This window comes from Centropristis striata, chromosome 14 (assembly GCF_030273125.1).
Source record: "Centropristis striata isolate RG_2023a ecotype Rhode Island chromosome 14, C.striata_1.0, whole genome shotgun sequence".
NCBI classification, from domain to species: domain Eukaryota; kingdom Metazoa; phylum Chordata; class Actinopteri; order Perciformes; family Serranidae; genus Centropristis; species Centropristis striata.
Window position 1 is genome coordinate 9,031,552 of NC_081530.1, and position 16,106 is coordinate 9,047,657.

The following is a 16,106-nucleotide window of genomic DNA, read 5'->3' on the forward strand; positions in this document are numbered from 1 at the left end:
AAGTAGGTAGGTACCATTGTTTTCTCAGGTGGATTTCTTATTTTTAAGACAGAATCCTTTTGTTTGTTATTTTGGTTTCAGTCCACCCCTAAGTCAAAGAATATATATGTATTTACCTAAGTTATTATTGTATATAAATATTAACTGTTCTTCAAACTAATCTTTGTTTGTGGCTACTTGGGAGATGGGGAAGATGGGGCCTTTTCATGTTGTGCTCTAGGCCCCCTACACTGGGGCATAACACCTTTATTTTTATTAATAAATAACTGTACTGTAAAATAAAAAATAAAAAACAGAATATCTCCATGGTGAGTTATGCGCCGCTGCTTTTATGAAACTAAGTAGTGGCCATATTCAGCCAGGATCAGTGAAATATTCAGGTTGAATCCACCTTGTGGCTTTTACTTGCTAAATCGTGGAGATTCAACCTTAAAGCATCTTCTTCCATTTCCACAAATATGTGTCAGAGTGCTGATGCCAAAGACACATCATGTCATGAACTGGTTTTGAAACTGCGGCGCTGAATTTAAGAAGGACGTCAAATTATGCAGTGATGCACAGCTGCACACTCTGAAGGCTGTTCCATTTGTGCGTTACACCAGTCCGAAGGAAGGATCCTACCAAGGAAGGATCCTTGACATTGGGATACAGCCACAGTGTCTGTCCTCTGCCATGACAGAAGCAATTAACTAATTGTGTATTCCCTGTATTGCATCAAAAGGGAATGATCATTCTCTCCAGTCCTTGGTCCAGCAGCCTGTCACAGTCCATTGGCCAAACCTGAGCCAGCACCCCCTGTCCCCTCCCCCTCCTGGCTCCTAGACCAGCTGCTGCTTCATCCAAGGGAAAGTCAACCAAACTGCCCCCTTTTTCACAGGAAATCGATAACAGGCTGAGAGGTAATTGTCCAGAAAAACGTATGTACGCCCACTTAACAGAACAAGTGTGTCTCTGAGATCAGTGCCAAAACAGAATGACTAAAGATATCCTTTTTTCCCCACATCAACATTATATGAAGCCAAATGCATGTGCACTGACGCATAAATGCATTAACAAATGGGAAGACTACAGTCACATACCTTTGGTCCAGCTGGACCTGACTGCCCTGGTCCACCATCCCGTCCTGCTGCACCCTATTTACAGAAAAAACATAGATAAAAACATACACATTTGCACAAAAACTGACTGAAATATCAAAAACTTTAATTCTTACTTTGTCTCCTTTGTCTCCAGATAATCCATCAATACCTGGCACACCACCAAGTCCCTGTCAGATGATTGGAAACACATAATTAATACCAGTACGTCAACTTTAACTATAAGACTCAACATATCAAAGAAATCCACCACATGGCCCGGTTCACAAGTGTCACACCTTCTCTCCTTTTTGTCCAGGAGCACCTGACAACCCTATCGTGCCTCTATCACCCTGTAAACAGAAGGCAAGTATTTACTTTGACTGTTCTTTAAAACATAAGCATGCAGGAAGGCTGGTAATTCAGGCGACGATGGCGTGCTGTCAGAATATCAACCTGGTAGTGTTACAGAACATGGTTTAGTACATGGAGGATTAAAGCAACATTATGCAACCTTTAAATGACAGCTTTGAACTTGTGACGATAGGGAAAATGAAGCCTCTGTCATTACCACTCTGTGCCTGGAATGGCTGTTCCTGCTGAACTTTAGTGTGTGGGTGCAAACTGCTGCAAGAAGTGACTTTAAGGCACCAACACTCCAAGAGCTATAGGGCTGTTTCCACTACCGGGCAATACCTGGAATGGGTGGGTCTTACTCTCCGAAACGCCCCTAATTTGAATACTAGCAGTCCTGAGCGGGCTTTTGTCTGGACTTTTTTCGTCCCTGTGGAAGAGCAGGTTTCAAGAAAACAATATAGGATGCAGTGAACAGATGGGGGTTAAATTGTGAAATCCGATACATTTCCTTTCCAGTGAAGAAAACCGCATGAAATGCCCCCTCAGGCAGCTTTAAAATTGAGAAAATATGATGCAGTGTCATTTTGGCTGCCCTACATACTAGAATACTCTCTTTGTGGTGGTGCCCCATGGCATGCAGCTGGAGCCCTTGTTATTATTTCTGCGCCTGCTCTTCTGACAGCCTGGGTCTGCCAGTGAACTGGATCATATTTAATGGAGAAAATATTTTCTGGTTTTGCCTCTAATGTCTTCGGACTACTCCGCCTAGATTCATGGTAATTCACAGAGTTTCTGGGTGGACAAAAAGGTTTACTTGTAGCTAAATAGAGCAAGCTGAGACTGGAAGCCAGAGGACCGGGGAGTGCAGGTGTTTACACCACTAGCACAGGAGCTTTGGACCGCTGGGAAAAGGAACCTAAGAAGAGAGGAAGTGACCGAGCAAGAGGCCACAGAACAAATCTCAGAATGGCTGTTGGTTGTTGGTAAGAGCTTCCTGAATTAAATGGTTGCAGACGCTTAGCTGACCTGCTTGCAGTTAAGCTGGTAAGTAATATTAGCTGGCTAGCTATGTCTCGTGTTGCTGCACTTTCTTATTGTTTGGCTGTGTTAGCTGTTCATATTTACACAAATGGTGTAGAAGTGAATTGCAGTGCAACTGTAGAGGCACTAAATTGCAAAAAATACAAATTCTACGTAATGTTGCTTTAATACAGAACAAATGTTAGAGATCAACTCATGGACATGATTAATCGAACAATAATACAGACATTTGGACAAAAGACAGGTATTAACATGACACACAGAAAACAAAGAGTTACACAAGTGAAGATACACAAAAACACATAGAAACTTTTGAGTAAATGTTTGGGAGCCAGAATATGCTAACAGCTGTCATCTGCTTCACCGAGACCCACCGCGCTCCGGTCAAACATCCAACCAAAGATTCAAGGAACAATGGTCTCCCATTGTCTTCACAGTGTTACACGTTTGGTTTTATGTCACATGCTATGCCAAGGAATCCCTTGGAAATCGAAAGCTGAGCTGGAGCGAACAGTAATGGACATTAAATTACACAGTACGACGAGGTCTTGCCCACCGCAAGACTTCCCTCTGCTTCATAAACCACTTTACAAGTCATAGATGGTTGCCCTTTAATTATTTTAGAAGCTTATATCAGTTAAACGCACGTCATTTCTCTCATCACAGAGATTAGGAGACCCCATTGTACTGCGTCCTATAACGTACAAGACATTATCTATAATAACACTGATACATGGGGAATTGCTCTCTTCTTGTCGGCTAAAGATGCAATTAGAAGCAATCAAAGCCGGATGAATTCACTTTCCCCCCATGTGACTCGATGACCGACAAAGCCATTTTTAAGCACAGCTTGGGGTCGGACTTACGTCATGTTATTGCATCAGCTTTTCGAAAAAGTTTACGACAACAAATTGCAGCCTTCTCTGGGGGAAAGTGAAGACAGATGCTCATGCAGAAAGTAAGAAATAGAAAAGCAACAGGGATGTTCTTCTGTCGGTCTGACTGCGTTACTGATTCTAAAATAAGGAAACTCCCTTTTGTTGCTTTAAAACACTGTGTGAACACCTGTTTTATACCAAACGTGAGAGGACCACGTCTCGTAGCGCAGACCTCTTGTGGGTATTTTAAGTGTCCCTCTCTGGACAGCTTGAATGATGCATGCCGAGGGTTTTGTCTCAAGGAATAAATTATACTGTGAGCGTCCCAGCTGGCACTGCCAGGCAGCTCAGAGGCTGTGATTTGCACAGACTGGGTGGGCGTCTGCGTAGGCCTGCCCTCTCTGCTACACATCCTCTGTGGTAACCTGTCCTGTAATTCTGACAATAACAGCTGTTTGAGCATTTTCCTAGCCACTCCCTGACAGAAAAGAGGTAAAATAATAAAAATCTATACACATATAAAATGCCATATGAAAGAAACGCACAGAATAGAAGATATAGAGTCAGAGAGAGAAATTTAAACATTTTGTCCAAGACTTACATGCATATATATATGCACAGAGACAAACATGTATTTGGGTGATGCTCATGCAGCATCAGGAAGAGCAGGTGTACTTACCTTCTCACCTCTGTCACCTTTGACAGAGATTACTTTGCCCTGCAAATAATTAATCGACAAGGATCAATTATTATCGAGGCAGGAAGAAAAGCAGAGATAATAGCTGGAAGGCATGCAGTCTAAAATAAATGAAATGTGTATGATAGTATATCTGCAGAAACTCATAACAGCACTGAGCAGGATGTGCTGAAAGTCAAACAATTAGCTTTTATCTCTCCATTGGAAACAAAATATGATTGTGAATGTGCACACTCATACAGTTTCTCCTTTTTCTCCTCGGATTCCAGGCGGTCCAATGGCGCCCTTAAGGCCAGTGTCACCCTGAAAACGTATTTTCACACAATAAAAAAGGAGAACAAACTGAAACGAAATGAAACGGTAGTCTTGTCACACACAAACTAGTACTTAAAGGCAACGGTAGATGACCTTTTCACCCTTAGGACCTGCAACGCCGGGCGCACCCATCTCTCCCTGTGAGAAATGAAAATATAGACGTCTTTTCGAAAACCATTTACGAAAGGATTCTCACTCATCTGTGGAAATAATAGAGAGGGATAAAGTCTGCTAAAACCTAGTGGCTTTACCTTATCTCCTGCAGGACACGAACAGTTCACTTGAGGACCTCTTTGCTGCTCCACAACAGTCGGTGTTGGAGTGGGGATCTGCACCGGGGGGGCCTCTGTCACAACTTTCTTAGGGCACTGAAATGATATGATTTATTTATTTAAAGCAATTACTCAAACCAAACCAAACCAAACCAAACCACTAGATCCTTCTGCTCCCCTTTTCCAAAAACTCAAGATAATGACAATATTTCAGATCAATATATAAGTATGTAGCTTTCAGTGAATATTTCCATGTCAACTCACAATTACATAAGTACAATACTAGACACCCGCCTCACTATCGTACTACCCTCGGGCAATTTTCCTTAAAATACAGAGGAACAATACTCTGGAATGATCAATTTAATAGTTCAATACAGTTTTCCTCTCTGAATATATACAAGAACAATTTAGTGGCTGCTCTGATTGCTCAGCTCACTAAGTAGTACGCACGCTCACACACACACACACACACACACACACACACACACACACACACACACACACACACATTTATACACTTTTGTTTTATTTTACTTTTAATATTGTTATCATTTTGCCTCATTTTTATGTGTCATTATTTTTTTTCTACGTGATAGTTACTTGTTTTAATTTAACTTGTGAATTTTAACATAGGTAGAGGCCCTGTATAAGCCCTTTTGGGTTTCTTGCCGCTACCTTGCACCTTCCTTTTGTTGTTATCTCTTTATCCTTGTCTTTTGTCTTATTAAACTTCAAACTTCAAATTATTGCGAGGAGTAGCTCATTAGCATTAGCTAGACAATAAATGGCTTTCAGGTGATGTCACACAACTGATGACATCAGTTTAGCTGCAGCTGATTGTTATTTGAAATATGGACTCTTGCTCACTTTCTTGCCAAGATTTGGATGAGAAGATCAATACCACTCTCAGGTCTATACTTTAAGTATGGCACTTCACTTAGCTTTAAGCCTATTTTAGTAATTAGCTTAGCTTTACTTAAAGACTGGATGCAGGAAAAAACAGTAGTAGCATTCAATTGCTTTACAAAATTAGCCTCTGGGTGTGTTGCCCATGGGAAAAATGAATTGCTCATGTGTTGCTCAAGCTCTTCTCTGAGATAAGTCTGTCTCGGTTATTTTGAAGGAGAATTGAATTGAGATATAATTGAGATCAGGGGCATACAACTATGAGATCTCCTCAGTTTGTCCCACTTCTCAAGTATTGCTCTAATGGTTTTCTCAACTCAACCTCCTTTGTCTTAGTGATGTCTTGTCTCTTTTTAGCTCATCTCTTGCTCCTAAGGGTCCCTTAGGATAAGTAATTCACAAATGATCACAGAGAAGCTCAGACTGATCTCAGAGAAGAGATTGAGCAACACATGAGAACTCATTTTTCCTTACGGGTGGGTAACAAAGCCAAAAAGTCACACCATGACTTACACAATCACCAGGATTGCATGTAAAGGCAGAATATACCGTACCGTTTGCACTTCATCTCCATTATGGAGATGTTTATAATTGATATTTGCAATAGCTTACATAAGAATAAAATTCAAAATATTGTCAAAAATTCTGTTATTGAGATAAAATTCAGAAACAACATCAACCATGGCATCGACATTTTTTTGTATATTTTCATGAACATTGACGATATATTGAAGAGAATATTTAGGTAACACTTTACAATAATCATCTAAGTGATGTTTATAGATGGTTTATAAACCAATTATTAACCATTTACAAAGTGCTATACATATTTAATCTTTAAATGTTTTCAACCAATTTCTAACAGTTATATGAATCATTACTTCATCACTTAATATGGTGTTAAAAATGTTATAATGAGTGCAAAACTATTAATAAACTAATCATTATAATTTAATTGTTTGTTAATGGTAAAATAACTATCAACTTTCATTTATATACCATATATTTGCCATTTATAAATGATCGTTCAACATTAATAAATGATCTATTTACCATTCTAAATGGCTTATATATGGTTTATAAATAATGATTAAACTTTAATAATCTGTTTACCATTTATAAATGGTCTATTTACCATCGATAAATGATGGTTACCAATATTTAATATAATATTTATTCATTTCATTTCATATAATATAATATAATATAATATAATATAATATAATATAATATTTTAACAGTTTGCAGAACTTTTGACATAAAAACATCTGATGCACTTTGAGCTCAATTACTGATCATTGAAAAATCTTACTGGATCATTTTTGACAGTCTGAAGAAGCATTATAGCAGGTTTAGTGTCAATTGAGTAAAGATCAGTTAAATTAGTTTTAACATTTTTGAAAGATGTGATGGACTTAATTTCTGCAAACTGGAAACATTTGAACTTTCCAGTAACTTAGACCTACATTTTGGGGAATGTTTCAAATTGCTAACACATACTGCTAATTTGATATCCATTTTCAAAGTTTTAAACTTCACACGGCTGCTGTGGCACCACCATCAGGACAATTAACCCACAATGCTTGGTGAGGAAGTTTGGCAGAGGACTGGACCTATGTGCAACGTTTTGTTCATTTTCATGCATACGAAGGCAAATTTCCTCGACAGAAGCAAAGAAGGAAAATAAGATTTGCAAATACAAAATGCCCTGATTATTATGATTATCCTAGAAACAAATCCACTTTGTGACAAAGCCTCCAATACTCACAGGTCCGTTGGGTATATCACAACAGGTTTCCAGCTCTGCCAGCTTGGAATCACAGTAAATCATCATCCTCTGAAGATCAAACTGTGTGGACAGACAAATGTTGAACACGTCATCCTCAAGACAATAAACTTTGCTTACACATTGCAATATCTCCAGAGGAGAAAATGTATCACTTCTCATAATGCTTCATTGCTTTACACGAGTGTATTAAACTACAACAGCATGACTCACATCAATTGGCACACTGTCATACAGCCTCTTCCCAATCACTGTCTTCCCCTGAATATCAATGTCCTCCCTGTCTTCAATGGGCAGAGTCTGGATGTGTTTGCAGTCCAGGTACAGAGACACAGACTTGGCCTCCACACTGAGGGCAATCTTGTGCCAGTTGCGGTCAAACAGATTTTCAACTTCAGGGTTCTTGAAGACAGCTCTGACAGCATCTTTTGTCAGGCCGACAGCATTGTACTCCACCCCCTTGTTCTCTCCGTCCAGGCGGATGGACACCTGACAAGTCAGAGGCAGGAGAATGTTAACGATTGGAGCTGAAAAATAAAGCACTCAGGTTCAGTCGTGGAATGTAATTACGAACATTTACTCAGTTCACCATCTTGAGTCCATCTATTTATTGAAAATACACATGTTTTATTTACAGTAATAACTTTATATATATATAATATGTAGACAAGCGGAGAAAGCCAGTTGAATCAGGAGGTTTATGTCCCTAATCTGAACCGGGCAGTTTTTATTTGTGAGGGGCAGCTGTGGCTCAGTTGGTAGAGCAGTTGTCCACTGATCGGAAGGTTGGTGACCTACATGGCAGCCTACATGTTGAAGTATCCTTGAGCAAGATACTGAACTCCAAATGGCTTTTATTGGTGTGTGAATGAATTCCCAATGGATAGCCTCTGCCACCAGCAGGAATGTGTGTGTGAATTGGTGAATGAGTAGTATGTATGTCGTGTAAAGCGCTTTTATTTTTATTTTCTATCTCTAACTCTGTTTTTGGATTGAGTTTTTATTACTATTTTATTGTTTGACTGTTTTTAGTATTTTATTGTTTTCATTGTTTTTATTTATAACTATACTTGTGTATGATAATTCTATTTTAATAACTGTACAGCACATTGGTCAACTGAGGTTGTTTTTAAATGTGCTCTATAAATAAACTTTGACTTGACTTGACTTGACTTGACTTGACTTGACTTGACTTGACTTGAGTGGTTGCAAAGCGAATATAAAAGCGCTATATAAATGCAGGTCCATTTACCTTTTTGTGCTCAATATAATCAAGAAATTCTTGTCCCGAAACACAATCAATTTCGTTCATCAATCATTTTTTCCCTAAATATACCAAGTTTTTTTCCTAACCCTAACCAGGTAGCCTTTACATCAAGGAACACTTGCAGTGACTGGCTGCCAACACAACCAAAGAAATAATCCTTTTTTACAGGTTAGTGTTTGACTGGAGAAGTTTCTATATAATTTGGTACTTGGGTATTTCAATTAAAGTACTCAAAGAAGTCAAGCTAATTTAAGGTTTGGAATTATGGACTTTGCTTCAACGAAGATTTATTGTATTATAGAGTATTTTATCTGGCTTGACAGAGGTAAACACACAATAATCATGATTTACCCCCAATAATTTAAACTGGTTCTGAACAATCAGCGGAGTGAGCCTGGTCAAAGCTGACCTTGCAATTGGCTAAATCCAGACACATACAGTAATAATCACATTTATGACTATTTAGATCCGGCTAACCCACCTGTGGGATCCCATATTTGTCAAAAACCTGCCAGAGGTACCAATCTTCACGTCTTGAGGTTTTCCTGAACTTGAATGTCGTCACAAAGGCATATTCATCTGGCAACCCTTGAGGAAAGACATCCCTGCAGAATAAAAGCATATTGTTATGGCTAACATAAACCGTGCTTTATTTTACTTGTGTGATAAACACACAGTTGCAGTGACCCCATTACAGTTTGACTTTAATGTACAAACTCAAAATCAAACAAAGTGTCTTTGTTTCACTTAGTAACTGCTTTTCTCTCTACAGACCTTTGCTTCTCTCCTGAGTGGAGTGGCCTTGCATTATTTGATAATGAACAAACATTTGCACACAGTATTATATTTTAAGATCCACTGTATTAAATGCTGATAAAACTGACAATGTTAAGTGAATTCTGAGGGGAACACAGAAGCCAAAAAAGTGCTTGCAATTATTATTTTTTAATAACAGAGACGATGAGTTTTGTTATCACAAGATAAAAAGATAATTATTCATTGCACATAAGCAAAAGGTAATTTCCTTTTTACTGCTTATTATGTTTGAGTCAATCAGCCGTCAGTAAATGCTTTCAAACAGCCCAGATCAGCTGATAGTGATGGACTTGATGGAGTTAGAAAATTAATATCCATTTAATCTTCATTCCATTTTTGCATTTTGTATTTTTGCCGTTTGAATACAGCGCCAATAGTTGGAACATTGTCTGAAACCTAAATAAAACAGAATGTAATTATTTTCTAATCCTTTGTAACATATTTGCCATTGAAAACTCTAAAAAATAATGTCCCAACTTTTTTGGAATCCGCTTGAAATAATAGGAAACTTCTTATGATAAGAGCCTTTTTATGTCATTATTTTCAGGTAAAGGTAATAAAAAATAGAATGCAATTCTGTATATTTTAACTTAGGAATTGAAATAAGGGGCTTACACTGTAAAAAAAAAACTGTTGTTTTTACGGTAAAAAAACGGCAGCTGTGGTTGACAGAACTTTTCTGTGACAAATACTGTGCAACTTTTTCTAATATTACGGTAAAATTATATTAACACTGTTGATTTCCCATTTACGATTTCCATTTTATTCCATATTTTACCATGAAAAAAAAAAGTTTTTCCATCAAAAGAAACGCTGTTCTGCCATATAATTGACAAGAAAATACTTTATAAATGCTGCATGAATTAAAGATTTTCCAAAGTATTTTTCCAAAAAATAAATGCAAAAAATGATGTCTTGTATATATATTACAGTATAATTTTGCTACAAACATGGTGCCAGTGTATTTTACAGTGGAGAAATGTATTTCTAAAAAAAATAAAAATGTAAAAAATATTGTTTTGGCTAATATATACATTTATGGTGTTTCATTGTTACTGAAACTGAATTAACCCATTTATCATTTTATGGTCTTTTACTGTCCTGGTTTAGCAGTTTTTCGCCATAAAATCTACATTTTTTACAGTGTAATAAAAATAGAATGCAATGCCTTCGGTATAATTTATCTCAGGCATTCAAATTAGAGGCTTAGTTGCTAATTTCTGCACTGGGGATCCTAACAGTTTTCGCTGGCTATAGCCCCTTTTTTAGAAATATTTGTAAAAAAAAACGTGCAGCTTATTGTTTGCAGTATAACAGGGAGGTCACTTACTCTGTTTGCTGTACAATGGGCATGGTACCAAGGCGGACGTAAGGACTTTGGCCTTCATCGACTCTGCTTCCCAGAATATCTCTCACATTGAAGTACTCCATCAGGTCGAACCCTGCAGCAACACAGTAAAATAGCCTAGTTGGACTCAAGACACAGTCTCTCACACACATAAATAAGCACACAGGGCTCTTAAGTCTTGAGGTTGAGTTATGGCTTTGTCAGATTTCTTCGAGCATAGTGAGCTTTAATTGGGTCAGTCCCACCACACCCTGCAGCCACTGTGTTTGTGGCTTTTTTGAGAAAGATTAAAATCACTGAATAACTGGAAAATAGAGCCATTTGTTGGCCACTCAACATCTGTTTGATTTACTGCGAGAGGAAAAAACTAGTTGCCATTGCCGCTAAGGGCCGCGTGTGAGTCTTTGAGTGTGTGCACGTGTGTGTACGTTGCGCTGCAGCTCGTGGTTTGAAGTGGTGTAACCACAGGTCATATTTAGGTGGTTTAGAAAAGGACACTCCCTTGTACAACAAACAAGCGCCGTAGCTATGGCGATGCCAGCAGGATGAGAGCACTAATGCTGCCAGTTTGTCCAGCAGATCTCACTGAAAGCTGCTGGTTATGTTGTGTGCATTGAGCTCTTCTGAAAGCAGACTGGGCCATTAGTGAGCCAACTGGACGAGGATGGCGTCAACATATTCCTGCATGGCATTAGTAATGCAGCAAAATCTATGAGATGTGAGGTTTCCGGTGGGGATATTAACACCAGCGCACTAATCTTTCAAAGAGGAAAAGCGGAACATTAGGGTGGTAATGTGAGAGTCTGGTGAAGGCTTAGTGGAGGTCATTAGAAATAGCCTGGAAACAGGTGGTAAGACACACAGGCTGCCCTCGTGCCATTAGCAGCAGAGTAAAAAATAACATTAAAAACAAGAGGCACCATAACAGACTGAATAACTGGGGATCAGTCATCTGCCAGCTATTTCGTCTGTCACTAAAGTGTCTCACATGCACTGTTAGGGACAACTGAATACATTTCTCATAGACCTCCATTCACCTTAACACCATTTGCATCTTTGCAACAGTTACCTCTACTGATCATTAGATGGTGCTGTTTCTGCTTTGGATTAAATACATAACAACCTGTTTGTTTGTCTGGTAGAATAAGAATAAAGATTAGAATAAAGATTGGTAACACTTAATATTATGGAACACATATTCAACATTAACCCTCTGAAGTCCAGGAGATTTTGGTTCAAATTTGTCAACTTCCTATGCTTTCATTTATGTCTCTGTTTAGCATCTTTCAGTATGTCCTTACATTACACGCATGGCTCCTTTTTCTCCACACAAACTTGGCTATCAGTCTGATTTTTATTTTTATTTTTTTAAATTACAAGTATAAAGCTGCCAGGAACCCAAAATACAAACAAAAGACAAAGGTTTCAATGGAAATGTACCTTTTTTAAAAACATTTATACACACAAAAACAGCAGAAAAAAAGAATACATAATAAAACTACAAAAGAGTCTCTTTGCATGTAAATTAAAAATAGTAATAGTTTTAATTGTAGAAAGAAAATTCACATTTTAAAAATGGTCTAGAAACATAAATGGCACACTGTCAAAGCTCCTATGATTGAACTTTCAATCATGATTGGCTTTCTCAGCTTGTTTACATATCATATATAAATAAAGTTATTACTGTAAATAAAACATGTGTATTTTCAATAAATAGATGGACTCCAGAGGGTTAATTAGTTGATCAGTATGCAAATTAATATTGGCTCTTAATTAGTCATTATTAAGTAGTTATTAATGCCTTATTCTGCATGACCTTATTCAACATGGTCTCACAGGAATCTATGAAATAGCCACGGATTTGCTTAACTCAAAATCCGTGGAATAGCCACGGAATCACTCAAATTTCCGTGAAACTGACACGGATTTGGCTACAATGCAAGTTAATGACAGTCATAACCCGTGGCTATTCCAACATACAAAGTGATTATGTACATTCACTGATTGAATATTTAGAAAATAAAACATATACTTCTCGCTAGAAATGTGATCAAAATCCATTTTTATGCAGATGTTTGACCTTTAAAGTCACGTGACTTGGAAAAAACCAATAGGAAAAAATATTAACTTGTAGCGAAATCAGTGTCAGTTTCATGGAAATTTGAGTGATTCTGTGGCTATTCCACGGATTTTAAGTTAAGCAAATCCGTGGCTATTTCACGGATTCCTGTGAGACCAGGTTCCCTTATTATACAACCAGTAAGACATTAACTAAGAGTTTTCCCTCAATAACCTCATAATTATTGCTTATTAGTGGTAAGTAAGGAAGTTGTTGTATATGAGTTATGATCTTAATATGCTTTACTTTGTATTGACTTTATAAGTCTCTACATAGTGGTGAACGAAACCATGGAAAAGGCAAATAGCCACCTTCTCCAGACCTTTGACATGACTGGTGGCTCCTTTTGGATGATTGGATGAGGATTGGTAGATTGTAATGTCAATCATTACTCTACAAAGTGGCTCACTGGTAGACTAACATTGGCGCAAAGTGACCCACTTTGTAAAAGAACATTACATTACAATTACAATCTACCAATCCTGATCCAATCATCTAAAAGGAGCCACCAGTCACATTGAAGGTCTGGAAAAGGTGGATATTTGCTGTTTCCATGGTTTCATTCACCGCTATGTAGAAACTTAATAAGTACTTAATAATGACTAATTAAGAGCCAATATGTTACTTATTTGCATGCTAATAAGCGACTAATTAATGTTGTACATGTTCCCTAACCTAAAGTGTTACCTAAAGATTAATGCTGAATAGGGTTAAACATTTAACTTTTGCCAATAAACTTCCCCTGTCCTGTTCCCCAGACAATTCTTTTTTGTATTACAAGTTTTCTGAAATGTTATGTTTAAATATGCAAATGATGCATTATCTTATTAAATGTGTTAATTTGCATTTTGCCAGAACAGAAATCTGAACTTTAGATAAGGCCAAGTTCTAAATGATTTTCTTCATCACGCATAAATCAGAAAATACTGTCAAAAACAAAAACAAAATCAATCATTTTTTTGGGATAAAAATACTCTAAATGAGGCTAGGAATGATAAATGACCCAATCTCTCTGCAGAAACCTTCAGAATATAGATTGGAATGAAACTTTGGTGTTTGTAATTGCTGCTGAAGAGGAGATTTTCTTCTGACTTTTTTAAAAACATAACTTCGTCTGTGTGTTTTGGCCTTTGATACACACTAAACAGCCTTATAGGTCACTGAAAATGGAACTTTTGAAAGAATGAAAATTGCTGAATATGTATTTTGGACCAGTGCTGGAAAAAACTTTTGCCTGTACAGCCTCGCCTTGAATAAAAGTGCAGTTACTTTTACTTTTATTTCATGTTCTTTTTATATGTTATTGGCAGAATTCAGTAGTTTTTATAGCATTGCCACATGTTTGCATGTTGGCAGAACAAAAGCCATAGAGATTATAGTCTCAATCAAGAGCATTTTTGAAAAAAAATCTGTTTTTTTTTAGTTTCAACATGTTTAACCCTCTGGGCCTACTGTGGACATTTTCGGTCATTTCAGTCATTTTTCACTTTTGTTTTGGCAATAATTTTGGCAGTGATACTGCAAATGACATGATTTTTGGAAGAAGAATTCAAATTTAAATTTATCTTTGTACACATTTACTATACCCTTTCAGACCCTTCGGGCTGAAAACGTCCACCTCCAAAATAATAATATTTTTTTCTACTTTTTTCTGCATTAACCTCTTTAACAACTTCTGCCCTGCTCAAAACTGCCAAACATTCAAATATTTTGAGGATAATCTTTGACATATATAAGGCTGTGATAAAAACTAATGCCGCAGCTGAAAATTATTTATTATATGGAAAATAACTCAATTTTTCTGTGTTTTTTCTTTGAAAAACAGTGACAGCGTGCAATCAAACTGGGATTTAAAGGGTTAAAATCCTCAAAGTCTTTGAATGTTTGGTAGTTTTGAGCAGGGCAGAAGTTGTGTAAGAGGTTTATGCAGAAAAAGTAGAAAAAAATATTAATCTGTAAAGTTTTTATAGCATTTTTTTCATAGGGTTTTTTTTTTAAGTGGACATTTTCAGCCTGAAGGGAGGTAAATTAGAGTGGGCCCAGAGGGTTAAATCCAAATCCAATCCACAGTCATACTTGCAAAAACACAACATCTAAAGCAGAAGGCATGCAGTTAATTGGAAATAGGTGCCTGCACTGCAAAAAAGGTGTGTCTAAAAACAAGATAAAATCACTAAATCTGAGGGAAATGATCTTGCTGCATGGACAGATAATTTCACTTTACAAGATTTCTTAAATTAAGATGATAAAATCTAAAAATAAGCATGTTGAACTCTTAAAATAAGAAAATAACTCTTAAAACAAGATAAATTATCAAACACTTCTAAATCTAAAGTTTTTCTTATCCTGGTAAGAAACAAATAATTTGCAGTGCACTCTGCTCGGGCCAGTTCATCGCTGCTTGAACTTTAATTTATCTTGTTTTAAGAGTTAATTCCTTATTTAAAGTGTACAACATGCTTATTTCTAGATTTAACAATCTTAATTTAAGAAATCTTGTCAAGTGAAATTATCTGTCCATGCAGCAAGATCATTTCCCTCAGATTTAGTGTTTTTATCGTGATTTTAGACACACCTTTTTTTGCAGTGTGAAATCTGGTTTAAATGGATTATATTTGAATGAGAGCAGAAGTGTGGCAATTCCACAATGATAATAATTTAGCAAGTGAAAGGGAAAGCGACTAGTGCATTGGTGATGTTCTGCTGCTCATCATTTTGCTTTGCTCGAGGAAGCCTTGCAGCTGTGAGATTTGCTGGCCTTCATTCTCTTTGTCACCACGCTTGCATCGTGCACATTCGCTCACCACGCCGCTTCTGTGGCTGTTTGGGGACCATCTCAGCACAGAGCTGTAATTTGGACTGGCAGTGGATAGCGTATAATCAACCCTGAAAAAGTTATTTTGGACAACCAAAAACGACCAATGGGGTGATCTGCGGGAAAAGCCAGATGAGTTCACTGACTGGGAAAAGGCATACACACAGCATTCTTTTGATCAGAGCAGATGGCAACAGTTGTGCAGTAGATAGTGAGCACAGAGCCGCAAAGACTCTGCAGCCTCCTGTGTGAGCTCAGTACCCTGAGGGGTCAGACTAGACAGCCCATGATAAATACAAGTCTGACTCCAACCACAGGTCTCTTGGCTGTCAAATCATGATCAGTGGCAAATAGTCTTGACATTTCTCACGGAGAATTACACTCTCCCTGCACCAGCGCTAGAGAACATT

At 37.5% G+C, this 16,106-nt stretch overlaps 1 protein-coding gene across 1 annotated transcript in view; it reads right to left on the reverse strand.

The window, feature by feature from the left end:
* Positions 1-16,106, reverse strand: part of col22a1 (collagen, type XXII, alpha 1) — an 88,244-nt gene that overhangs the window by 57,784 nt on the left and 14,354 nt on the right. Inside the window, exons 4-14 of the mRNA XM_059349179.1 lie at positions 10,745-10,856; positions 9,080-9,203; positions 7,545-7,820; positions 7,314-7,394; positions 4,616-4,732; positions 4,458-4,502; positions 4,290-4,352; positions 4,032-4,070; positions 1,376-1,429; positions 1,214-1,267; positions 1,080-1,133 (exon numbers count right to left, since the gene is read on the reverse strand). Coding sequence (XP_059205162.1) covers positions 1,080-1,133; positions 1,214-1,267; positions 1,376-1,429; positions 4,032-4,070; positions 4,290-4,352; positions 4,458-4,502; positions 4,616-4,732; positions 7,314-7,394; positions 7,545-7,820; positions 9,080-9,203; positions 10,745-10,856 — 1,019 coding nt within the window. The remainder of the gene's footprint in view (positions 1-1,079; positions 1,134-1,213; positions 1,268-1,375; positions 1,430-4,031; positions 4,071-4,289; positions 4,353-4,457; positions 4,503-4,615; positions 4,733-7,313; positions 7,395-7,544; positions 7,821-9,079; positions 9,204-10,744; positions 10,857-16,106) is intronic.